Source organism: Somniosus microcephalus, chromosome 32 (genome assembly GCF_052327205.1).
Source record: "Somniosus microcephalus isolate GS21.2 chromosome 32, FLI_Smic_1.0, whole genome shotgun sequence".
NCBI classification, from domain to species: domain Eukaryota; kingdom Metazoa; phylum Chordata; class Chondrichthyes; order Squaliformes; family Somniosidae; genus Somniosus; species Somniosus microcephalus.
Genome location: NC_141018.1, coordinates 39,023,896 through 39,049,040, shown reverse-complemented (window position 1 = coordinate 39,049,040; position 25,145 = coordinate 39,023,896). Strand labels below are relative to the sequence as shown.

At 46.6% G+C, this 25,145-nt stretch overlaps 2 protein-coding genes across 12 annotated transcripts in view; one reads left to right on the top strand and one right to left on the bottom strand.

Moving 5' to 3' along the window:
• The window catches only part of LOC147097457 (neogenin-like), a 217,927-nt gene extending 210,188 nt beyond the window's left edge, over positions 1-7,739 (top strand). For 5 of the 8 annotated variants that reach the window (XM_085972457.1, XM_085972454.1, XM_085972456.1 and 2 more), the window contains 4 exons: positions 1,377-1,526; positions 3,733-3,990; positions 5,273-5,409; positions 6,159-7,739. In XM_085972457.1, the coding sequence (XP_085828583.1) occupies positions 1,377-1,526; positions 3,733-3,990; positions 5,273-5,409; positions 6,159-6,242 (629 nt within the window). In that variant the 3' untranslated portion in view covers positions 6,243-7,739. The remainder of the gene's footprint in view (positions 1-1,376; positions 1,527-3,732; positions 3,991-5,272; positions 5,410-6,158) is intronic. The other 3 variants (XM_085972461.1, XM_085972460.1, XM_085972459.1) reach the window with 1 other exon arrangement.
• A 1,281-nt stretch (positions 7,740-9,020) lies between these two features.
• Positions 9,021-25,145, bottom strand: part of bbs4 (Bardet-Biedl syndrome 4) — a 70,777-nt gene continuing 54,652 nt past the window's right edge. For 3 of the 4 annotated variants that reach the window (XM_085972464.1, XM_085972465.1, XM_085972462.1), the window contains 5 exons: positions 23,746-23,917; positions 20,374-20,443; positions 19,366-19,510; positions 18,055-18,265; positions 9,021-11,952 (listed from right to left, as the gene is read on the bottom strand). In XM_085972464.1, coding sequence (XP_085828590.1) covers positions 11,846-11,952; positions 18,055-18,265; positions 19,366-19,510; positions 20,374-20,443; positions 23,746-23,917 — 705 coding nt within the window. In that variant the 3' untranslated portion in view covers positions 9,021-11,845. The remainder of the gene's footprint in view (positions 11,953-18,054; positions 18,266-19,365; positions 19,511-20,373; positions 20,444-23,745; positions 23,918-25,145) is intronic. The other variant, XM_085972466.1, reaches the window with a different exon arrangement.

Here is a 25,145-nt window from a genome sequence, read left to right as displayed (position 1 = left end):
TCGCTATCCAGGGATTCCTGCTGAAGAATTCATGTTTCTGAACTTCAATTGAGAGCAGAATAGGGCCCTACAGGCGATGCCCTTTGAACCTGAAGGTTGCCTGATGCTCTCGGGTGAGGTGATGGCGGGTAGCAGGTGTCCGTGGATTTGTACCCCAGCGAGAGTCGGCACCTTCAGGAGAGGATGGGAGAGAAAGAGGAGAAATGAAAGAAACGAGAGATGGGTGGTGCCGCAGTGTATTCCAGTGCCCAGTGACCTCACTGCATCGCACTTGGCGAAAGGTTCACTAGAAACCCTCCAGGAATTTACAGCCTCATTTTACTGGGGATTTCTATAGTGAACTTAATTGACAATCAGCCATAGTTTTCTGTAACACTGAGCGGATGTTAATGAGTAATTAACAACCTCACCAAACCATTTATAATGTAGTGGCTGGCAGTCTGTAAACTTCCCCCCCATAAATCACTGAATGTCCTTCGGTGAAATGTTGGGTGAATGTTCAATAAGGGATGGAGTCGCCCGTATTAAACATGGTCGCAGGTTTTGTTCAATAGCTGTTGGCAACTGACTAACTGCAACCTTTATTTCGGCCGTGTGTGTGTCTGGAAGTCAACAATAGTAGAAAATAAATGATATGTAGCCAACAAGAGTACCATTAGTTTCAGAGTGGGGCAGTGTGGAATCCAATTTTATAACAACAGTTATAAAATTGGATCCCCATCAGTTATTCCCTTATTCACCAGTGGGACTTCCAGTCTTGGTCCCTTTAAGACATATCCAGGGGCACACGTGCTCTCCCCCTTCCATGTGTTCTCTCTCTCTACGCCCTGTCCCTCGGGCTGTGTGAGGCAGCCTTCTTCCGCCTCCGAGTCAGAAGGTCGTTACACTCAGTGAGGTACTTTTGAAGTGCAGTCAGGGATGAGCAATAAATGCTGGCCTTGTCAGCGACGCCCACATCCCAGCCAATTCGCGCACAGCAAGCTCCCACAAACAGATGAAATAAATAACCAGATAATCTGTTTTAGGTGTTGGATGAGGGATAAATGTTGGCCAGGACACCGGGGAGAACTCTTCAGAATAGTACCTTGAGATCTTTTACACCCACCTGAGAGAGCAGACGGGGCCTCGGTTTAACATCCCATCCGAAAGACGGGGGCCTAGGAGTTCTATATGTGTGTGGGGTTCTGATTCCTCAGTAGGGATGTTGGATGTGTAGGGAGAGGAGTCGTGACGTCATGCTGTGTCGAATGTGATGACGTGTTTGGGGACAGGGTCCTGAATGTGATTCGTGTGTCTGGGTATGGGGTGGGGGTTTCTCTGGATCACTGTAGTTGGTTCCATGTGTGAAGTGCTCTTTGTGTTATGTTCATTCACAGCTGTGATTAGTGCCCATCCCATCCATTCACTCGACAACCCTCATCATCATCACCACTGTGACGGGCCTTCATCCCCAACCCGCAGCTACCTTCGTCACCAGATCAGCAGCCGGCCGCTTGGCTCCTCAGTAAACAGGGCCAATTCCACAGGTGAGACCTCCGCCCCGCTGCCTCGCAACCACCAGAGTGCAGAGTCATCTGCTGCTGTTAGCCGATTATTCCTCTCTCGGTGTGAGGGGCAGCAGTGTTATTGTCAACCAGCATCCTGTCCATTACATGTTGGCTTCATTCTCGGGTTATTCAGGGGAAGGGGATCCCTGATTAATATTTCAGTCGTCAATCTCTGAATACATCGTGTTGGTTTTAAACTTCTCAGTCTCCGCTGCACTTGGCTGTGTTTACTATAGATCCAGCAGTTGTATTTGGATGGAAGGTTGGAAATAACACAAGGTACTTATCTTGGACAGTGAGCTTAGGACCAGAGACGACGGGAACATCATTCACAACCTCGAGCAAGGCTACAGAGTGGAAAACATGACAGTGAGGGTGAAACAGCCTCCCGAGGAAGGGAGTTGCTGCAGGGGTCAGTTGGCACCTTTAGGATGATTCATTTGCTTGCAGGAGCTGGACTACATTCAATGAATGAGGAAGATTAAGAGATAATCTAACAATTGGTTGAAAAGTTGGGTCTTTTTTCCATTAGAACAACGCACATTCTGTGGGAATGTAAGTTGTGAAGAGGATGCAAAGAGGCTTCAAGGGGATATAGACAGGCTAAGTGATTGGGCAAGAACACGGCAAATGGAATATAATGTGGAGAAATGTGAAGTTATCCACTTTGGTAGGAAAAATAGAAAAGCAGAGTATTTTAAATGGTGAGAGATTGGGAAATGTTGGTGTTCAGAGGGACCTGGGTGTCCTTGTACACGAATCACTGAAAGTTAACATGCAGGTACAGCAAGTAATTAGGAAAGCAAATGGTATGTTGGCCTTTATTACAAGAGGATTTGAGTATAAGAGTAAAGACGTCTTACTGCAATTATATAGGGCCCTGGTGAGACCACACCTGGTGTATTGTGTACAGTTTTGGTCTCCTTACCTAAGGAAGGATATACTTGCCATAGAGGGAGTGCAACGAAGATTCACCAGGCGGCTTCCTGGGATGGGGGGATTGTCCTATGAGGAGAGATTGAGTAGACTAGGTCTAAATTCTCCAGAGTTTAGAAGAATGAGAGGTGATCTCATTGAAACATACAACATTCTTACAGGGCTTGACAGGGTAGATGCAGGGAGGATGTTTCCACTGGCTGGGGAGTCTAGAACCAGGGGTCACAGTCTCAGAATAAGGGATCGGCCATTTAGGACTGAGATGAGGAGGAATTTCTTCACTCAGAGGGTGGTGAATCTTTGGAATTCTCTACCCCAGAGGGCTGTGGGGGCTCAGTCGTTGAGTATATTCAAAACAGATTGATAGATTTTTGAATATTAAGGAAATCAAGGGATATGAGGATAGTGCGGGAAAGTGGAGTTGAGGTAGATCAGGCTCGAGCGGTCAAATGGCCGACTCCTGCTCCTATTTCTTATGTTCTGGGGCTATATAATAGAAATTTTTCAAATTAGGAAAAGATGGGACAGGGGGGATAGAAGCAGACCATTTCCAGTAATTGAGGGTCTAGAACGAGGGGCCATAAATACAAGATTAAATGTCAGAGATTTAGAACAGAGGACAGGAGAAACTTCTTCATAGAGAGCTGTGAGGCTGTGGAACTCACATGTAGGGTTAGTGACTGAAGCAGAAACTATGTCAACGTTCAAGATTAGAGTGGAAGGTGGCTGAAGGAATGGGGTTGAAGGGATATGGGAACAGTGGGGGTAAATGTAATTAGAACTATTTGCCCATGTAACCAGCAACATGGACTGGTTGGGCCAAATGGTCTGTCTGGTGTTGTAACTTTGATGTATTCATCCAGCTGATGGTTCTAATGTAAGTTTACTGAATTAGACATTGCTTTTGTTTACCTCTTGCCTATTGTAGCACCGTCTAGAGACACTCAAACCAAATCTTAAGACACCGTTTCTCAAATGGCTTTCTTCATGCTGCAGCCTAACATGGGCACGTGGTAACGAGAGGGGCTTTAGTTCTTTAAGCCACACTGTCGAGAAGAGAAAGATTTCCTGACCTGTTCAGTGGTTTAGAATGAGGAGAATCATATCTCTACACAGCTGTGTTATATTGATTTATCAATGTTTTGTTCGACAAAGATTCCATCTGAGACCATGTGGATTGTTGAAATAGTTCAGGCTGCAAGGTTTGGTGATACCCTGGAATGTTGACGCTTGGTGATTCCTCTTCCAGAATCTGTCCGAAATACACCAAATAGCGACATGTCACCAGCACCGAGTTCCCAGACTCACCCCGTGGAGAACGTAGAGACTGACGTACCTGTCGTGTCATATTTGCCTGGGTCCCAGGATGAGGAATCCAATCGCAGCGTCCCAACAGCCCATGTGCGCCCATCCCACCCACTGAAAAGTTTTGCTGTGATCGCCATCCCTCCTGCCAGCACCAGCTACGATGCAGCGTCATCGAGTACACCATTACTGTCTCAGACAGGTGAGTGAGCTACCGCCTGCCAACCGAGCAAGGGGGGTAAACAGATAACCTTCTGACACTAACCCAATCCACACTTGTGCTTCCAATACACAAATGCACACATACCGTGTCTGATAAAGGTCCAGGAGAATTGAAAAGATTCAAAGAAATTTCAAACATCTATTGGGGTCGGGAACAATTGATGTTGATGGATGTGCACTAGTCCAGAGGAGCAGTGGGTTGTGAAAAGCGTCAGCTAAATGTAACTTATAGTGTAACAACTTGATAAAGTGGCCAACTAACGGAATAGACTTGCCCACCACAGGCTGGTGTCTCATACGGTGAATGCCCACTCGGCTAGAATAGACCTCCACTGGCACGGTGAATGCCCACTCGGTTAGAATAGACTGCCACTGGCACAGTGGATGCCCACTCAGCTAAAATAGACCTCCACTGGCACGGTGAATGCCCACTCGGATAGAATAGACTGGCACGGTGAATGCCAGCTCGGCTAGAATAGACTGCCACTGGCACGGTGAATGCCAGCTCAGCTAGAATAGACCTCCACTGGCACGGTGAATGCCAGCTCGGCTAGAATAGACTGCCACTGGCACAGTGAATGCCAGCTTGGCTAGAATAGACTGCCACTGGCACGGTGAATGCCAGCTCGGCTAGAATAGACTGGCACGGTGAATGCCAGCTCGGCTAGAATAGACCTCCACTGGCACGGTGAATGCCAGCTCGGCTAGAATAGACTGCCACTGGCACAGTGAATGCCAGCTCGGCTAGAATAGACTGCCACTGGCACGGTGAATGCCAGCTCAGCTAGAATAGACTGCCACTGACACAGTGAATGCCAGCTCGGCTAGAATAGACTGCCACTGGCACAGTGAATGCCAGCTTGGCTAGAATAGCCTGCCACTGGCACGGTGAATGCCCGCTCGGTTGTAAGTTTCAAAATAGTAAAATTTTAGCAGGTCATGGGACACAAATTTGGTCCTAGTGCAGGAGAGGGATGAAAGTGGAATCCTGTTCTAGAGGTCAGCTGATGGATTAAATAGCCTATTGGCATTCATGTTTCCATCCCTTAGAGGGACAGTGTTTCCGCTGATTTTCAAGATTGCCGACTATGCCCATCACATTGGGAGGGGAGGGGAGTCACATTGGGAGGGGCTAACCTTCAGTAGAAACTCTCGCCTCTCTGTACAGCATGTCAATGTGAATTTTAACTGAAATGTGAATTTTAACTGATGTTGAAAGGTGAGTATGATGATACTTCTGACAAATCTTGTTTCAATTCCAGGAACAAACCCTCAGGTACACTCAGTGAAGACAGCATCAATAGGAACCCTGGGTAGGAGCCGGTCCCCGATGGCAGTCACTGTGCCCAGTGCACCCGATGTTGCAGAATCCACCAAAATGCTGGAGGACTCCGATAGTGTAGGTTTGAACTGGTTTTATCCGAGTGCTGGAACTGACATCTCTTGATGTATCCTTCACTGTATCATTGTCCTGTATACAGTGATATTCCCTGGCATGGGTCTTCTTTTTCCTCCCCTTAGCCACTAACCATTTGGACCCCTCACCTAAGGTTTTGGAGTTAACTGATTTCTCTCATCCCACCCCTCACTTTTTGAAATCTTTTAAATGTACAGTCAGCGTGTCATGGTTATTTTTCTATTACTTTTGCCTTTGTTTCCTCTAAGTGACTTCTCATTTCTTGATCCCTGACACTCCCCCATTCCCTAGTCCAATAGAGCTAGGGGTTACTTACAGCCTACCTCCTGCTCACCCATGGTCCTCACCAGACACTGCTTTGTGTATCTATGACCTGTCTTGCTGGGAGTCAGTCAAGTTCCCTCTAGTTTTGTTGATCTCCAGCAAAATGCAGCAAGGGTTAAGGCTAGGAGACTGGGCTATCCCACCTTCCATATGACCAGTGAAAGCACCAATTGAAATAGGACTACTGGTCCTATAAGGTTTTTTATTTGTGGGGAAATGCCTGGCCACCACCTCCTGAAATCAGGGGTTCACTCTGTGAGGAACTGCAGGCGTAGACCCTTGTCCCATCACTCAGCACATTGGAGTCTTGCTCAAGTAGTCCTTGAGCAAGACCTGCGGCCCTTAAGGAATAATGTCTTGTTCTGAGCAAACACCTTACAAGCCAGTAACTTTCTGCCTCTTTGCAGAATTATGGTCCGGACGAACTGTCTGAAGAGATGACGCACCTCACGGGGTTAATGAAGGATCTGAGTGTTATCACTACAGCATAGATGCAGTCAGAATACCATCAATTTCACAAACTGACACCAGAGCAGGTCTGCAAGGAGTATGTACAAAAGACACCGAGAGTCGGATACAACATAATGTGATGTGTTAAGTCTCGTGGAAACTGCCTTTGTCACGATTTCAGTCCAGTGGATCCAGACTTGTGGATATCATATAATCCAGTCATGGAATCTGACGACTCTCGGCTCTGACGGACCTCTACTGGTTTGGAAATGTACTGGAGGCACCGGTATAGTGTTCGACATTCGATATCGTCTATTTACTGCGTGTTTACGTTTTCTGGTGTTATAAAGAATGTTGAATTGTTACTTTGGTATCCAGATGTGACATTTGACTGCCTCACCCTAAGCTGGCGTGAGATGCATCAATTAATAACGTGGCCATTCTTGCTTCCTCCTCATCACACAGTGCCGTGGCATACAGACTCTACTCTGCATCCTTCTGATAAAACTGCCAAGTTATCTGCGTTCATCACTGTGATCTTTTAGCAAACTTCAGAATATTCCAGCTGGACTTGGCAAGTTAGCTGATTAAAGCACAATTAGGAAGAAGGAACAGGCAAGACCTATTGACAAATAGCTCGAGAAAAGAGGCTTAGCATGACTCAGAGCACATTGATTTAAACAAATGTGTGTAGCAGTTGACATTTTATATGAAGAATATCTTTACATGTTCTATTGGAAAATCCAGTAGCCATAAGAAAAAGAGCTAAGTAAACCCTATCAAATGGGTTCCAGTTATACAGCCAGCATGAAACCCGATTGAATGGGTTCCAATCATTGGACCCTCGATGATCGGGTTCGAATTCCCAGCCCTGGTTCCGGTTACTGGCTCTGTATTGAACCCAGTGAATGGGTTGTGTTTACTGTAACTTCAGTGGAGCCGGTTGAGTGGGTTCTAATTACACGATTCCTGGATCAACCCGTAAGTTGGGTTCTGATTAGATGACCTTGTTAAATCATGTAGTGAGTTCCAATTACAGGAAGCTCGTCGTCTCTTTTTTCCCCCCTCCCATAACATCATTGTAATTGCTTCTACAGTCTTGGTTTTACTTTGTTTGTGAATATTGCTTCCTATGTACATCTCCATGAATGTTAATATAACTGTTTAAGGAAATTTATTGTAATGAATATAACTGAACAAAGCTATTGTGAAGATTTAGAAATCATCCCCCAGTTGTAGGCAGTATAAGATCTGTTTTGCACTTTTTTTTCATCTTTTACAAAGAACCATTTTTTTATGGCCTGTGTTTAAACTTGGGAAAAGCTCTGCTGTATCTGTAGTGTCCTCATTAGCAAAAGCAGCTTTTTGTTTTCCAAGGATGCTGAAGGTGCAAATTGTTTATTAATCATGATGTAGAAATGATGCAAACTACTGTAGTTTATGTACAAAGAACTTTGCTAGTAGCATACTCTGTGGCTTTTTTAAATTTCATGTTCTAATGTAATATTGGAATTCCAATACATTTTGTATTCAACCAGTAGGAGTTTGAATGTAGACTTTTATTCATGGTCTACACTGCCCGTGTAATATAAAATCAAAAGCCAACTTAAGGCTGGTTAGTTCCTCTGATGGCTTAATATATAATTGCACACGTTATGTGGGCCAAAGCTCCAGATATTCAGACCAGAAGTCGCCAGGTTCAGTCCCTTTCTGCTCGGTTGGGGTACTAGAATTGGTCTCACTGCTCCAGCCTGGGCTCCTGCTCCTAATCACTAGCCAGAGCTCGCTGGCTGAAAAGTGCACCTGGACAGGATCAGATGCCACTGTGATGCCCTCCATGGGGAATATCCTGCCAACACTTGTGTAGGCTCACAGGCACCTGTGGAAATGTACCTCAATAAGAGAGACAATTGGGGAGGTGGAAGAGATAAAGTGAATGCAAGCTTTGTGCTGTAGTCCTTCCTGCCCATAAGGAACTGAGTTGAGGCTGCCTGAACTCAATTCATCTAGGACACTTAAAGGCAGCAAAGAGTTGCTCATCCTACCCACTGAGGCTGTATTAGAGCCCAGATCTTGCAGGTGTTGTAAATCCACAAGCCAGTGTCTCATCTCAGGTAGCTTTCAAGGAAGGGGGAAAAAAACCCAGAGAAAACAGACAAGCATTGAAAGCCCAAATCTTGATGTTTTCTCCAGATCGATGAGAAGGAATGATAGATGAATGCCCCTGAGTTAGCCACTTCACTGCTGTAAGGGCAGTAATTCTCAATCCGTTAGTGCTGACTGAAGGCTCACGTATCCTCAGGAAACACTTAACATTTCCGGCTGTAATGCAGAAGCCAGGGCCAATGAAAAAACAACAGCAGCTCACCCGTGAGCACTTGGGTTTCACACTAAAGACAAGAATACTGTGTTCAAATTGAACAAGTTATTTCAGCCCCAAGTCTCCAACACCCTTTCTGCACTGTAGTGAAAATTGAATGCATTTGTAAAATTGACAGGACCAGGGGTTCAACTTTATAATTTCATCTGTTTGTTCAGAACTACACCTCACAACCAATGCAGAGGAGCCGATCTTCGAGATTCATGTGTGCCGTTCAGAGTAGAGCGATAGATTGTTGGATGCGTTACATACATTGATGCAGGCCTGCCTGTAACCCATTGCTACACTGGCTGTTCCGTATTAAAAATTAACTTGTATTGCATTTGTGAATATAGCAACGCATGTTGCTCAGGTGAAGAGGTGACTGGTAAGGGACAGTGAGTGCATGACGATCTGACACAAGAGGGGAACAATTAGAGAAAAAATTACAGAACCAACATTTTTAATTTTAGGAAAGATTTATGAAGAAACTTGTATACATTAAAACAGATCCAAATGTCTGGTACTCATCTGTTGTTTTGAAATGTCAGACAATTTATTTTCAAAGAATGTCAGATGTCAAATGGGCTCCCTCATTCGGAACCTAAAAACTTGTCCGACTTAAACATTATACTTTACAAAAATAAAATTGTAAAGGTTGTCTCTAAAACTAATGAACAAAAATAAATGTATTTAAAATCACACTTGCCTGGAATTTCCACAAGGTGGGTGGGGGGTTCGATCTCCTGGCGGAACGTCAGAAGACTGTTGGGAATCCCGGAGAAGCAATGGCCGATTCTCCAGGGGTTTCCGGCGAAGCCACAGCCGGATATCATGGAACCCCACGGGAACCCTACCCCAAAAACGTTTCCCTAGGCACGGGGCAGAGTGAGGAGTGCTGCTGGCAGCAAGAGCTGCAACATACGAGGGTCAGAGAAGAGCACTGGATAAAGGTGGGCTTGCTGGTCGTGTCAGTCTCTTAACAAGACTTGGTGCTTTTCCTGAGAATTTAAAATTCTCATCCGAGTGTTCAGATCTCTCCATGGCTTCACCCTTCCTATCGCTGTAACCTCCTCCAAGAACTCTGCGCGCCTCCAATTCTGGCCTCTTGTGCATCCTCCCACTCCCTTTCCCCCATCACTGGCAGCCGTGCCTTCAGCTGCCTGGGCCCTAGGCTCCGGAATTCCCTCCCAAAACCTCTTTACCTCTCTCTCCTTTAAGACGTTCCTTAAAACCTACCTCTTTGACCTTGCTTTTGTGATATCTCCTTATGTGGCTCGGTGTCAAATTTTGTTTGAGAACACTCCTGTGTAGCACCTTGGGATGTTTTACTATGTTAACGGCGCTGTATAAATACACGTCGTGGATGTGGGACAGCAGAGTTCATTAGCATGTGGAGGCTGAGGAGAAATACTTTAGGGTACAAAGGCAACGAGTAATGTTAAACCTGTACAAATCAGTTGTTGGGCCACAGTAGGAATATTGTGTCTAGTTTTGGACACCTATAGGAAGGATGTCAAGGCCATGTAAAGGGAGCAGAGAAAATTTACTGAAATGATCCCAAGGATGAGGTTTTAATTATGAGGTGAGACGAGAAACTGGGGCTCGTTTCAGTAAAACAAAGAAGATTAAGAGGCAATCTGATAGAGGTGTTAAAATTATGAAGGGAGTTTGATAAAAGTAAATTGAGAAAAGCCACTTCCACCGATATAGTAACTAGAGGAGGCCACAAACAAATCAAAAGAATGAAGGAGAGGTTAGGAGAATTTTTCTAATGCAGATGGTTGTTAAGGACATGCAATTCTAATAAGTTTTTAAAAGGGAAATGGTTAAATGAAAAGAGTGAAAGTACAGGGAAGGGGTAGGTAGCGGGGGCCAAGTGGCAGCTCTTTTCTAGCTCGACCAAACAGCCTCCTCCTGTTGTAACATTGTATGATTCTACTTATAGAAGTACAGGTCACCACTGCAGAGTGGCAATCTTCCAGGAGAAAATGACAACTTTCCCCACAATAGCCCTTTCATTGTGTTGAAAATTAAAGCTGTACAAACACAATTGATCCCAAGACATATCAGCAATTGCACTACACACACACGCACGGCCATAACTGGCCCTTTACCCACAGTCCCAACACTAGCAATCTCTGTGCAGGCGATGGAAACTCGTATCTGTGAGTGGGTGGATAAAGCAGCCTTTGTACAAATGTGCTTCAGTTTATAGAATGCTGATAAACAACAGAACATCTACTTCTACAATGTTCAATGCAATTGTAACAAAATGCTACCACTACACAGCTGGTCAGCAAGTATATGAAAGAGAAGGGGCAGGGTTCCCTCCTGACCACATTTGTTCCCTATTCCTCTACCCACCCTCCCTGTGTATTTGTGACTCCTCCCTGGGGTTGGGTTCCACATGTGACAGCGCTCTGATACCTTGCCCAACTGCCCATTCTTCATGTGTGACAGACATGTGGCATCGCTGCTCACCCAACATCCACACAACATTTTTCCGGCAAAAGTTGCTGGTTACCAATGAGCAATAATAAACCTGGCTGCTTTTTCCAGTTCCCCCCCAGCCCAGGGACCAATCACAGAATCGAACTGACCAGGAATCTGAACTCTCCTATCACTCACACACCTGGGCATAAGGAGGTCAGACAATGGCCCTGAAACTCCAGTGATGGAAACCCCAGGAAATCAGCACAAGCCTGGTTGTGCCAATACTCTGCCATTTCCTGGAGTTAGGGACAGAATCTCCGTAAGTCCAGGCAAGCGGCCTGAATACCCCAAAGACGGCAGATTCTTTTTGAAACGAAAAGTGACCCCCTTGCTGAAGAGGCAGAGGGAAACGTCGAGGGGGGGGGGGGGCCTGGGCAACCCCCATCCCATCCCCCCTCTCGGCGAACCAAAGCCGAGGGTTCTGTGGCCCTGGGCTCATGGGGAATAGGTTCACTGCCACTGACCCTACAAACTAGTGAGGTCAGCACTGGGGCGTGTTCTGGGCGGGACCAATTTTTCTCTTTCAAATGCTGCGTGACTTGTATTCTTATTTCAGATTTGTGTATTTTTTTTTTTTAAACTCAGCCCGGCTGATGGTGTGGATATGAGAGGCATTCCAGCAGCCTTCACTACAATGGCAGAAGGCACGTTCCCTCTCCGACAAACAGCACACAGTCGCAAAGGCTGCATCCAAGAGACAGGTGAGCTGAGGGTGGCGCTGGGTTTTTACATTGAGTTTAATTACCTATTCTAGGAATCTGGCTAATGGTAACTGAAGCCCAGTCCCAGCTAGTTCGGCTCTCGTTTTCTGCTCAGACCCTCAGTGCCTGAATCCGCGCTCGATTCTGGTTCCAAGGGTAATGAGGGAGGTTTCTGCACTCGGGTCGGGCAGCCACCTGCAATCAGAACAATTAACAGTTAGGCCACCGTCAGGGCACCAGCATTTACTGCACACAAACCATGCTTGTTATAGACCCGGCAGGTTACTGTAGGTAAATCAAACACAGGTTTACAGAGAAACACTGACTTGTGGAAAAAAGCCATGTTTGAAACACCATGAAAAATACACAGACTGATGCATAAAACAGCAGAGACAGAAGGAGGTAGACTGACCGATTCAGGACAAACTACACAGGAAACACAAGGGTTGTCACAACACACACACGTGTAATAGGAGCAAACACTCAATGGAAAGATTCTGAATGATACGGATGAACAGAGAGATCTAAGGGTTTAAGTGCATAATTTCCTGAAAGTGTAACTGCAGGTAGAAAATGCCAACATTATTTTTGGGTTTAATAAATAAGGTCATAAAGTGCAAGAGTAGAGTAATGATAAACATTGACAAGGCCACAGTTAGAGAACGGAGTGTAGTTTTGGGATGCCCCATTATTAAAAAGACATTAAAACCATAAATTCACCAGGGATGGGAAACTAGTTATGAGGAGAGACCAGAGATTCCATTGGAGCAGAGAAGGTTAAGAGGAGATTAAATAGAAGTTTTTAAAATTCTGAAGGGTTTTGATAGTGAATAGGAAAAGACTATTCCCTCTGGTTGGGGAGTCAGTGATGAGAAATCATCAATTTAAAACCTTCACTTGGAAAGTGAATAGAGGGGTTTGGAGACATTTCTTTCCATAGACGACTGTTGGAGCATGGAGTGCCTCACCACAGGGAGTGTTCAGACATAGCCCATTGCATCTTAGAATCATAGCAAGTTACAGCATGGAAGGAGGCCATTTCCGCCCATCGTGTCCGCGCCGGCCAACAAAGAGCTATCCAGCTCTTTGTTGGCCGGGGAAAAAAACACTAGTGGGCGTAGTCTATAGGCCTCCGAACAGTGGCAACTCTGTTGGACGGGGTATCAATCAGGAAATAGTTGAGGCTTGTAATAAGGGAGCATCTATAATTATGGGGGATTTTAACTATCATATTAATTGGACAAATCAAATTGGGCAGGGCTGCCTTGAGGATGAGTTCATTGAGTGTATTAGGGATGGGTTTCTTGAGCAGTATGTAACTGAACCGACCAGGGGGCAAGCAACCTTAGATCTGGTCCTGTGTAACGAGATGGGATTAATTAAAAATGTCCTAGTAAAGGATCCCCTTGGAATGAGTGACCATAACATGGTTGAATTCCATATTCAATTAGAGGGTGAGAAGGTTGGATCTCAAACAAGCGTGCTAAGCTTGAATAAAGGAGACTATGAAGGTATGAGAGCGGAATTGAGTAGAGTGGATTGGGAAAATAGATTAAAGGGTAAGACGATACATGATCAGTGGTGTACATTTAAGGAGTTATTTTACAACTTCCAAAAAATATATATTCCACTGAGAAGAAAAGGGTGTAAAAGAAAAGACAGCCATCCGTGGCTAAGTAAAGAAATTAAGGATAGTATTCGACTAAAAACAAGGGCATATAAGGTAGCCAAATCTAGTGGGAGGATAGAGGATTGGGAAAACTTTAAAAGACAGCAAAAAATAACAAAAAGATTGATTAAGAAAGGGAAGTTAGATTATGAAAGTAAATTAGCAAAAAATATAAAAACAGATAGTAAGAGTTTTTATAGTTATATAAAAAGAAAAAGGGTGGCTAAAGTAAATGTTGGTCCCTTAGAGGATGAGACCGGGAAATTAATGGTGGGAAATATGGAGATGGCAAAAACACTGAATGAATATTTTACATCAGTCTTTACAGTAGAAGACACTAAGAATATCCCAACACTGGACAAACGGGGCTAAAGGGGGGGAGGAGCTAAACACGATCAAAATCACTAAGGAAGTGGTACTCGGTAAAATAATGGGACTCAAGGCGGATAAATCACCTGGACCTGATGGCTTACATCCTAGGGTCTTGAGGGAAGTGGCGGTAGGGATTGTGGATGCATTGGTAATAATTTTCCAAAACTCCCTGGACTCGGCAATGGTCCCGGCAGACTGGAAAACTGCTAATGTAACACCCTTATTTAAAAAGGGCAGTAGACAGAAGGCTGGAAACTATAGACCGGTTAGCCTAACATCTGGTAGGTAAAATTTTGGAGTCCATTATTAAGGAGACAGTAACAGGACATTTGGATAATCATAATTTAATAGGACAAAGTCAGCATGGTTTTATGAAGGGGAAGTCATGTTTGACAAATTTGCTGGAGCTCTTTGAGGAAGTAACATATAGGGTGGATAAAGGGGAACCAGTGAACGTAGTGTATTTAGACTTCCAAAAGGCATTTGACAAGGTGCCACACAAAAGATTATTGCTTAAGATAAAAAATCACAGGATTGGGGGTAATATTCTGGCATGGATAGAGGATTGGCTATCTAACAGAAGGCAGAGAGTTGGGATAAATGGTTCATTCTCAGACTGGCAATCAGTAACTAGTGGTGTTCCGCAGGGGTCAGTGCTGGGTCCCCAACTCTTTACAATCTATATTAACGATTTGGAGGAGGGGACCGAGTGTAACATATCAAAGTTTGCAGATGATACTAAGATGGGAGGGAAAGTAGTGAGTGAGGAGGACATAAAAAACCTGCAAGGGGACATAGACAGGCTAAGTAAGTGGGCAGAGATTTGGCAGATGGAATACAATACTGGAAAGTGTGAGGTTATGCACTTTGGCAGGAAGAATCGTAGAGCAAGTTATTATCTTAATGGCAAGAAACTGGAAAGTACTGAAGTACAAAGGGATCTGGGGGTCCTGGTGCACGAAACTCAAAAGGTTAGTATGCAGGTGCAGCAAGTGATTAAGGCGGCCAATGGAATGTTGGCTTTCATTGCTAGCGGGATAGAATATAAAAATAGGGAGGTATTGCTTCAGTTGTACAAGGTATTGGTGAGACCGCACCTGGAATACTGCGTACAGTTTTGGTGTCCATACTTAAGAAAGGACATACTTGCTCTCGAGTCAGTACAAAGAAGGTTCACTCGGTTAATCCCGGGGATGAGGGGATGGACATATGAGGAGAGGTTGAGTAGATTGGGACTCTGCTCATTGGAGTTCAGAAGAATGAGAGGCGATCTTATTGAAACATATAAGATTGTGAAGGGGTTGGATCGGGTGGATGCGGGGAAGATGTTCCCGATGATGGGTGAAACTAGAACTAGGGGGCATAGTCTTAGAATAAGGGGCTGCTCTTTCAAAACTGAGATGAGGAGGAACTACTTCACTCAGAGGGTGGTAGGTCCATGGAATATGCTGCCCCAAAAAGCTGTAGAAGCTACATCATTACATAAATTTAAAACAGAAATGGACAGTTTCCTAGAAGTAAAGGGAAGTAAGGGTTACGGGGAGCGGGCAGGAATTTGGACATGAGTCTAGGTTTGGATCGGACATGGCCCTGTGGGTAGCGGTGCGGGCCCAGGGGCCGTGTAGCCTGATCCTGCTCCTATTTTGTGTGTCTAATTCTGTTAGATTCAGGAGATGGTTCTGTGATAGTGGATTGGCGGTTAGGATCAGATCAGCCATGATCTTATTGAATGGCGGAGCAGGCTCGAGGGGCCGATTGGCCTACTCCTGCTCCTATTTCTTATGTTCTTATGTTCTAATCCCACTTCCCAGCTCTTGGTCTGTAGCCCTGCAGGTTAGAGCATCCCAAGTGCACATCCAAGTACTTTTTAAATGTGGTTAGGGTTTCTGCTTCTACCACCCTTTCAGGCAGTGAGTTCCAGACCCCCACAACTCTCTGGGTGAAGAAATTTCCCCTCAAATCCCCTCTAAACCTTCCACCAATTACCTTAAATCTGTGCCCCCTGGTTTTTGACCCCTCTGCTAAGGGAAATAGGTCCTTTCTATCCACTTTATCTAGGCCCCTCATAATTTTATACACTTCAATAAGGTCTCCCCTTAGCCTCCTCTGTTCCAAGGAAAACAGACCCAGCCTATCCAGTCTTTCCTCATAGCTAAGATTCTCTACTCCCGGTAACATCCTTGTAAATCTCCTCTGTACCCTCTCTAGTGCAATCACATCTTTCCTGTAATGTGGTGACCAGAACTGCACGCAGTACTCTAGCTGAGGCCTAACTAGTGTTTTATACAGTTGATGCATAACCCCCCTGCTCTTGTATTCTATGCCACGGCTAATAAAGGCAAGCATTCCATATGCCTTCTGAACCACCTTATCTACCAGGCCTGCTAGCTTCAGGGATCTGTGGACATGCACTCCAAGGTCCCTTTGTTCCTCTACACTACTCAGTGTCCTACCATTTAATGTGTATTCCCTTTCCTTGTTAGCCCTCCCCAAATGCATTACCTCACACTTCTCTGGATTGAATTCCATTTGCCACTGTTCTGCCCACCTGACCAACTTATTGATATCTTCCTGCAGTCTACAGCTTCCTTCTTCAGTATCAACCACACAGCCGATTTTAGTATCATCTGCAAACTTCTTAATCATACCCCCTTTATTCAAGTCAAGATCGTTGATATATACCACAAAAAGCAAGGGACCCAGTACTGAGCCCTGCGGAACCCCACTGGAAACAGCCTTCCAGTCACAAAAACACCCATCAACCATTACCCTCTGCTTCCTGTCTCCGAGCCAGTTTTGTATCCAACTTGACACTTTGCCCTGAATCCCATGAGCTTTTAACTTTGTGACCAGTCTGCCATATGGAACCTTATCAAAAGCCTTGCTAAAGTCCATATACACTACATCAAACACACTACCCTCATCTACCCTCCTTGTTACCTCCTCAAAAAATTCAATCAAGTTTGTCAGACACGACCTTCCCTTAACAAATCCGTGCTGACTATCCTTGATTAATCAGTGTCTTTCTAAATGAAGATTTATCCTGTCCTTCAGAATTCTTTCCAATAATTTTCCCACCACCGAGGTTAGGCTGACTGGCCTGTAATTACTCGGTCTATCCTTTTCTCCCTTTTTAAACAAGGGTACCACATTAGCAGTCCTCCGGCACCACACCTGAAGCCAGAGAGGATTGGAAAATGATGGTCAGGGCCTCTGCTATTTCCTCTTTTGCTTCGTTTAACAGCCTGGGATACATTTCATCCGGGCCTGGGGATTTATCCACTTTTAAAGCTGCTAAACCCCTTTGATGGGAAAACTGGATAAATATGCATAGCAGAGGAAGGTACAGGTGTGGGATCGAGTGGAGCAGCGGGGCTAGTTTGGGATTGCTCTAACAAAGAACCAGAATTGATGTGATGGGTCAAATGGCCTCCTCCTGAGCTGTAAGCCTCGATGGTTCACCAGTAACAGCATCTTCTGTATTATATCGCTGGTGGTCAGACATGAATTTTTTACTATTATTTTAAAAGCCGAGACTGCAGTTGAACTAGAACTATCTTGTAGGTTTGATTCAAAACATCCACAGGGGAAGAGTATCTACATTCCAGAGCCGAAACACAACTTCCAGCTCAAAGCCACAGTAGTTTCAGTCTCAAGAGTTCCAGGAACTCTCACTAATTGCACTAATCTACATGTATGATAGAGGGATTATATTAGAAGACTTTCCCCACCCCACAATTTTCTCCCTTTCCCGGCTGAAGACATTGACACTTGCTGGAGTACAGCTCCACAGGCAGTCCTCCAGTTGCTGTTCTTCACCTCGGAGCCCAGGCGATGAACGTTGACAGACTATTTGAGAGTGGAAAGCATCACGTGAACTTTCCAGAAAGCAGATTACTAAACAGGGAGCAAGAAAGCCCTCGCTGATTTGTCCCTTTCCTAGTCTGGAGGCACTCGGGTCAGAACTGATGCTGCACAAGAGAGCAACAAGGTTGCATACGGTTGAGATAGCGATTTCTGACTTGACTGCTGTGTAAACAGGAGTCATCACACTTATATTTAAATGTGTGCAATTACACTCAGGAAACCCTTCATTATTCACTTGGACTATCAGAACTAAGAGCTAGAAATAACTAAGACCGTCTGTAATTGAAAAATTATCTAACAACTTGTTACTATTAAGGAACGATTACTATTTTCCACAAATGCAGCAAACTTTGCTGTTTAAGTTCAGAGTTCACTTCGCTGCTTCTCACCTGCAGAGAGTTGCATTGCCTTGCTGTACCCTGCGGCCGATGACATGGCCTGGCCCAGAGCCTGATTAGAGCCCAGGGGTTGCTGGTTTGTGCTGAATTTGCTGGATGGTGCTGTGCGGTGTCTCGATTTGGAGTCCTTTGCTGGTTTTGTCCAGACCAGATTCTCCCCGACCTGAAGGGCTGCACCAATCTTCTGAGCCATGTCCACCAGCTGGGAGCAGCAAAGAGAAGGTATTAGTTACTCAGCTTCAGTCACTAAATGTGCTCATCTCTCAATATCTACACTAGAATATTCAACACTGGATCGAAGGTAATTCGATGAAATTGAAGGAAAATCACGGGAGTGATGCTTAACTTCCTGGCGTGTGCTCCCGGGAAGGGGGATGAGGCTTCACAATGGAAGCACAACTTCATAATTTTATCTTTATATACATTTAAAAATGTCTCACAAAATGAGAATATGCACATCAGTTATAGGCGTGCAATACAGCTGCAGTAAAGCCAATAGGACAAAAAGAACCTTGCAACTAACACTAGTGGCTCTGGCTGGGGATGTTGGGTCTACCAGTGGGTTGGGTTTTATGACAGGACCTTATACTGTGTAAGACACAATGTGGCCTTTGAAGGAAGGGTTAGCATCGCATCATATCTCAGGATTGAAGTGCAATCACTCTGGATAAAGCTGAAAGCCAATTTGCACACAAGGTCCCACAAACAGCAATGCGATTAATGTTCAGTTCATCTATTTTTGGTGGTGTTGGTTGAGGGTAAACCGTCGCCCAGAATATCTGGAAAACTCACAGATCTTTTTCAAGTACTGCCACAGGATTTTTAACATCTATCTGAATGAGTAAGCGGAGCCTCGGTTTAACGTCTCATCCAAAGGACGGCACCTCCGATAGGAACAGGAGGACCATTCAACCCCTAGAGGCTGCTTGTGGCTCATCTGTGCCGCAACTGCATTTCCCTTGATATCCTTACCAACATAATCTCGTCTATATACAGGATCATTTTTCAGACACAAATTTCAACATGAAGTTTTGAAGTTGAGAAGCCCAGGTGAAGGGCTGGGGCTCACAGAACTGAAGAGCAGGAGAGAGGTTCAGGAAAATCAGGAAGTAGTAAGTCCCTGACACCAAGTGTCATTTAAAATCTGTCAGATGGTGACAGAAAAGGAAGACTGCGAATGATAACATTTCCAGTTTTGCGATCCTGGGACATGAGATGGAGTCTTAAATTCAAGACTACTTGACTTGCAATAAGCTGATAATAGTTACATCATTTACAAAGAATGAGACATTGTTGAAGTACCTCTGGATCGAACTCCAGCATGCTACTGCTAGCCTTCAGTTTATTGACCACCTTCTCCATCTCCTGATACTGGTGCAGAGCTCCCTTTTTATCCCCTTGGTTGTACAGTAATACGGAATAGTTTAAGTTTACCAGTGGGTTTGACCTGCAGAGGAGAGAGAGGTTGACTTTCCCAGCAAAAGACCCTGCTTCTCCTCAGGATCTATGTGACAGTTCAACATAAAAGAACATCAATATTAGAGAGGAGACATATTAAAGTGATGAACAAAAGGTATTACAACCGGGCTCTGCCCCAATGACACGGCTGGGAAAGGCAGTGTGTAAGGGAGTTAGACACTCCAGAAGGTGCCAGCTTTGATTCCCAGTCTCTACCGAGCAGCAGGGTTCTACAGTTCACCTCAGTCCCTGTGGGTTAGGGGCGAGGATTCCGTCTTGATCAGTACTGAGTGATCCCGGCTGAAAAGTGCACGTGGAGTGAGGACAGGGTCAGGCTCAACAGTGATGCCCTCCATGCTTCAATAGTCTGCCAACACTTGGGCAGTTGATGCCTTTGGAACGTGTGCCCTAGTAAGAGTCAGTGCCCTCAGGAGACAAGGGGAGAAGATTGGCTGAAAGAAAGCCCATCAGCTTCACATTATTGCATGTCAGCAACAGTGTACGTGGCAAACTAGCTAAAGCAATGTGGGGGAAAACTGGTTAGTTCATCCCAACGTGTGAACAGCAACACACAACGTCAGAGCACAAGCCCCATGTGTTGGTCAGAGGAAGGGTCCTGATCCCAGCCTGGAACAGGATAATGCAAAACAATCCGTGTTGATGCTTTGGAAAGGAAAAGAGAAAATAAAAACAATACTGTTCACAAACCATCAGAAAGGCCACCACTGCTGCAATAATCATGGCACAAAACAAGTCTTGTCTTCAGCAATTCGACAGAACATTTTACAAGGGATCCACCAACTGCCACTGAATCTTTTAACATTCATCACCACACATCCCACTGATACTCACTGGTCAAAACTCACGGCCTGCTCGTAGGATCGCTTTGCGTTGTCAGGATCCTCTAGGTTTGTTAACGTCACTGTAACAGTAAGAAGGGAACTTACTAGAATCACAGCACTCGCAGGGATGTCGTTCCTCATCCACAAATCCCTCCATGGGATCGCCCCACCCGAGCTCCGTGATCTCCTCCATCCTTCCCAAGCCTTTCACTCCTCTAACTCTGACCTCCTGTGAATTGCCTCTGTCTCCTCCACCATCAGAGGCAGAGGTCCCAGTCACCGTGGCCCGACTCCCTCCCTAAACCCCTCTCTGTCTTCACACAGACTGTCACAGCTCACTCCAGGGGCATCACACAGACTGTCACAGCTCACTCCTGGGGCATCGCACAGACTGTCACAGCTCACTCCTGGGGCATCACACAGACTGTCACAGCTCACTCCGGGGGCATCGCACAGACTGTCACAGCTCACTCCTGGGGCATCACACAGACTGTCACAGCTCACTCCTGGGGCATCGCACAGACTGTCACAGCTCACTCCTGGGGCATCGCACAGACTGTCACAGCTCACTCCGGGGGCATCGCACAGACTGTCACAGCTCACTCCTGGGGCATCACACAGACTGTCACAGCTCACTCCTGGGGCATCACACAGACTGTCACAGCTCACTCCAGGGGCATCGCACAGACGGTCACAGCTCACTCCTGGGGCATCACACAGACTGTCACAGCTCACTCCAGGGGCATCACACAGACTGTCACAGCTCACTCCAGGGGCATCGCACAGACTGTCACAGCTCACTCCAAGGGCATCGCACAGACTGTCACAGCTCACTCCAGGGGCATCACACAGACTGTCACAGCTCACTCCAGGGGCATCGCACAGACTGTCACAGCTCACTCCTGGGGCATCGCACAGACTGTCACAGCTCACTCCAGGGGCATCACACAGACTGTCACAGCTCACTCCAAGGGCATCGCACAGACTGTCACAGCTCACTCCTGGGGCATCGCACAGACTGTCACAGCTCACTCCAGGGGGCATCGCACAGACTGTCACAGCTCACTCCAGGGGCATCGCACAGACTGTCACAGCTCACTCCAAGGGCATCGCACAGACTGTCACAGCTCACTCCTGGGGCATCGCACAGACTGTCACAGCTCACTCCAGGGGGCATCGCACAGACTGTCACAGCTCACTCCAGGGGCATCGCACAGACTGTCACAGCTCACTCCAGGGGCATCGCACAGACGGTCACAGCTCACTCCTGGGGCATCACACAGACTGTCACAGCTCACTCCAGGGGCATCGCACAGACTGTCACAGCTCACTCCTGGGGCATCGCACAGACTGTCACAGCTCACTCCAGGGGCATCACACAGACTGTCACAGCTCACTCCTGGGGCATCACACAGACTGTCACAGCTCACTCCTGGGGCATCGCACAGACTGTCACAGCTCACTCCAGGGGCATCGCACAGACTGTCACAGCTCACTCCTGGGGGCATCGCACAGACTGTCACAGCTCACTCCTGGGGCATCGCACAGACTGTCACAGCTCACTCCGGGGGCATCGCACAGACTGTCACAGCTCACTCCTGGGGCATCACACAGACTGTCACAGCTCACTCCTGGGGCATCGCACAGACTGTCACAGCTCACTCCTGGGGCATCACACAGACTGTCACAGCTCACTCCTGGGGCATCGCACAGACTGTCACAGCTCACTCCTGGGGCATCGCACAGACTGTCACAGCTCACTCCTGGGGCATCGCACAGACTGTCACAGCTCACTCCTGGGGCATCGCACAGACTGTCACAGCTCACTCCTGGGGCATCACACAGACTGTCACAGCTCACTCCAGGGTCATCGCACAGACTGTCACAGCTCACTCCAGGGGGCATCGCACAGACTGTCACAGCTCACTCCTGGGGCATCGCACAGACTGTCACAGCTCACTCCTGGGGCATCGCACAGACGGTCACAGCTCACTCCGCATCAGCCCACTCAGAAAATGTCAGTCTCAAAGTTTATTTCTAATTACTGTAGTAGTTAAAATAAATACTACAACAGTCTCTGGCCTGGAGTTTATGTAATAATAGGTATTCCTTAAACTAAACCCAGCATCATTAAACCCTGGGAAATATAAAATCAGGAATATCACAGTACACACAATGTCCTGTTGGACCAATGGGAAACCTTTCAGTTTATTAGTTGGGTTCTCGAGGCTGTGGGACTTTTGGAAAGCACTGAAGCAACAATTCAAGATGTCTCACTCAGGCGGGGATCAGATTGCAGAGATGCCCAATCCATTCTTTAACCAGTTTCTCTCTCAGCTGCTGCCTGACTCGCGGTTTATTTCCAGCACTTTCTGGGCTTCCTTTTTAATGTTTCAGTTATCTAAGTTTGAGGATTTTCTCTTTAATCTCCACCAGTCCACTCTGGGTCAGGGTTGTGCCCTAGATGACACAGCCACAAACCAGCTTCAATCGGTTGTGGGTCAGTATAGGATCCCACACTCGGGGAGTAGTCCAGCCCATTCTGTGCCAGGCGTCAAGGCACGTGCTAACCCAATCCAGTCTGAGTTAGGACTGGGTACTAATACACTCACTGGGAACTGATTCACACTGAATTCAGCAGCAAGGGCGCTAAATGCAACGCTACCTTCAGCACTTCAACTCAGCAATCGGATGTGGAAACCCAGTGACCTGAGGCCAGTCTATACTCAGTAGAATGGTTAGAACTGAAAAGCACGCCTGGATCCTCCCGGTCAGGTTAGGGTGCGAAGGTTTGGCTCTTCCCCAGGGTGTAACTGATTATTGCTGCAGTGCAGCTCGGTGATGGGGTGTTTCCCAGACTGTGTTTAGTGAATCTATCCGGTGCTGCTCTCCCGATGGGGAGCCAGAGGCAGCAAGATTCGATCAGCAGAATGTGCAAAGTTAGTGGACCTTAACTGGGCAAGTGAGCTACAAACAGCCACATGACTCTGGGTTAGGAGAAAAAATAAATCAGGCATGGGTTCCACTCTGGACTGTTGCCCAGCAGCCCATGATGTGGTGTGAGCACGAGGACAGGATCGAACTTGCACGTGATCCAACTGTGGTGGGATAGCCTGTCACATTCACTGTCTGGGCTCTCACCACACACAGGATGGGTCCTGGGTAAGGGAGCAGGTGGTACTCTGTTCCCATGGGACCATATCTATCAAGGAGCCAAAGCTTCCAGGAGAGGAGAGGAGGGGAGCGTGTGATGAGAGAGCCAGGTCTCCACAGCGTCAGTATTGGTGCATTCATTCACTGGATGAAGCTGTGAATGTTGGGAAGAGTCTGTGGCCATGTTTGATCGAACGCGGTCAGTTTACTGGACGGTTTCCACACTCACCGGCCAGCAGCATGTACAACTCGCCCATCCTCGGCTGCAGGTTGATGGCAGCACTCAGGAAGTGGAATGCTGAAGCATATTGCTGCATTGTCAGGTGCACCAAGCCCAGGTTATACAGAATCTTCCAATCAAAGGGAGACAGGTAGTTGGCTCGCTTCAAACAGCTGATAGCCTGGAGCAACATAAACAGCAAAACAGCCGTTCACTTACTGAGGTGCTTTATCATTTCAGAGCAGCTTTAAGATTTAAATCATCAATTATATTTCAACACCGACCAAAATACTTTCTGAATTGAGTACTGTATATAAATACATTCTTTGAATGGGCAGTGGAGGAAGAGAGGACTGAGTGCTGAAGAGCGTTCTGACACTGGCCTGCATTACAATCCAGCCCAGACTGATGTGATGAGGGTCGTCACTGCTAGCTGCCTGTCCTACATGAAGTGAGAATGGACAGTGTAGAGGGAGCTTTACTCTGTATCTAACCCCGTGCTGTACCTGCCCTGGGAGTGTTTGATGGGACAGTGTAGAGGGAGCTTTACTCTGTATCTAACCCGTGCTGTACCTGCCCTGGGAGTGTTTGATGGGACAGTGTAGAGGGAGCTTTACTCTGTATCTAACCCGTGCTGTACCTGCCCTGGGAGTGTTTGATGGGGACAGTGTAGAGGGAGCTTTACTCTGTATCTAACCCGTGCTGTACCTGCCCTGGGAGTGTTTGATGGGACAGTGCAGAGGAAGCTTTACTCTGCATCTAACCCGTGCTGTACCTGCCCTGGGAGTGTTTGATGGGACAGTGTAGAGGGAGCTTTACTCTGTATCTAACCCGTGCTGTACCTGCCCTGGGAGTGTTTGATGGGACAGTGTAGCGGGAGCATTACTCTGTATCTAACCCGTGCTGTACCTGCCCTGGGAGTGTTTGATGGGACAGTGCAGAGGGAGCTTTACTCTGTATCTAACCCATGCTGTACCAGCCCAGGGAGTGTTTGATGGGACAGTGTAGAGGGAGCTTTACTGCGTATCTAATCCATGCTGTACCTGCCCTGGGAGTGTTTGATGGGACAGTGTAGAGGAAGCTTTACTCTGTATCTAACCCATGCTGTACCTGCCCCGGGAGTGTTTGATGGGACAGTGTAGAGGGAGCTTTACTCTGTATCTAACCCGTGCTGTACCTGCCCTGGGAGTGTTTGATGGGACAGTGTAGAGGGAGCTTTACTCTGTATCTAACCTGTGCTGTACCTGCCCTGGGAGTGTTTGATGAGCTTTACAGGCATTACCTGTAGTTTACCAGATTCCAACAGGGAAGTCCACCTCCTGCAGACTGGCAGTGGGTAGCGAGGACAATTTTTGCCAGCGCGCAATGACTGGCGCGCTGCAACCGGTGTGCAGCAACACCGTCCGACA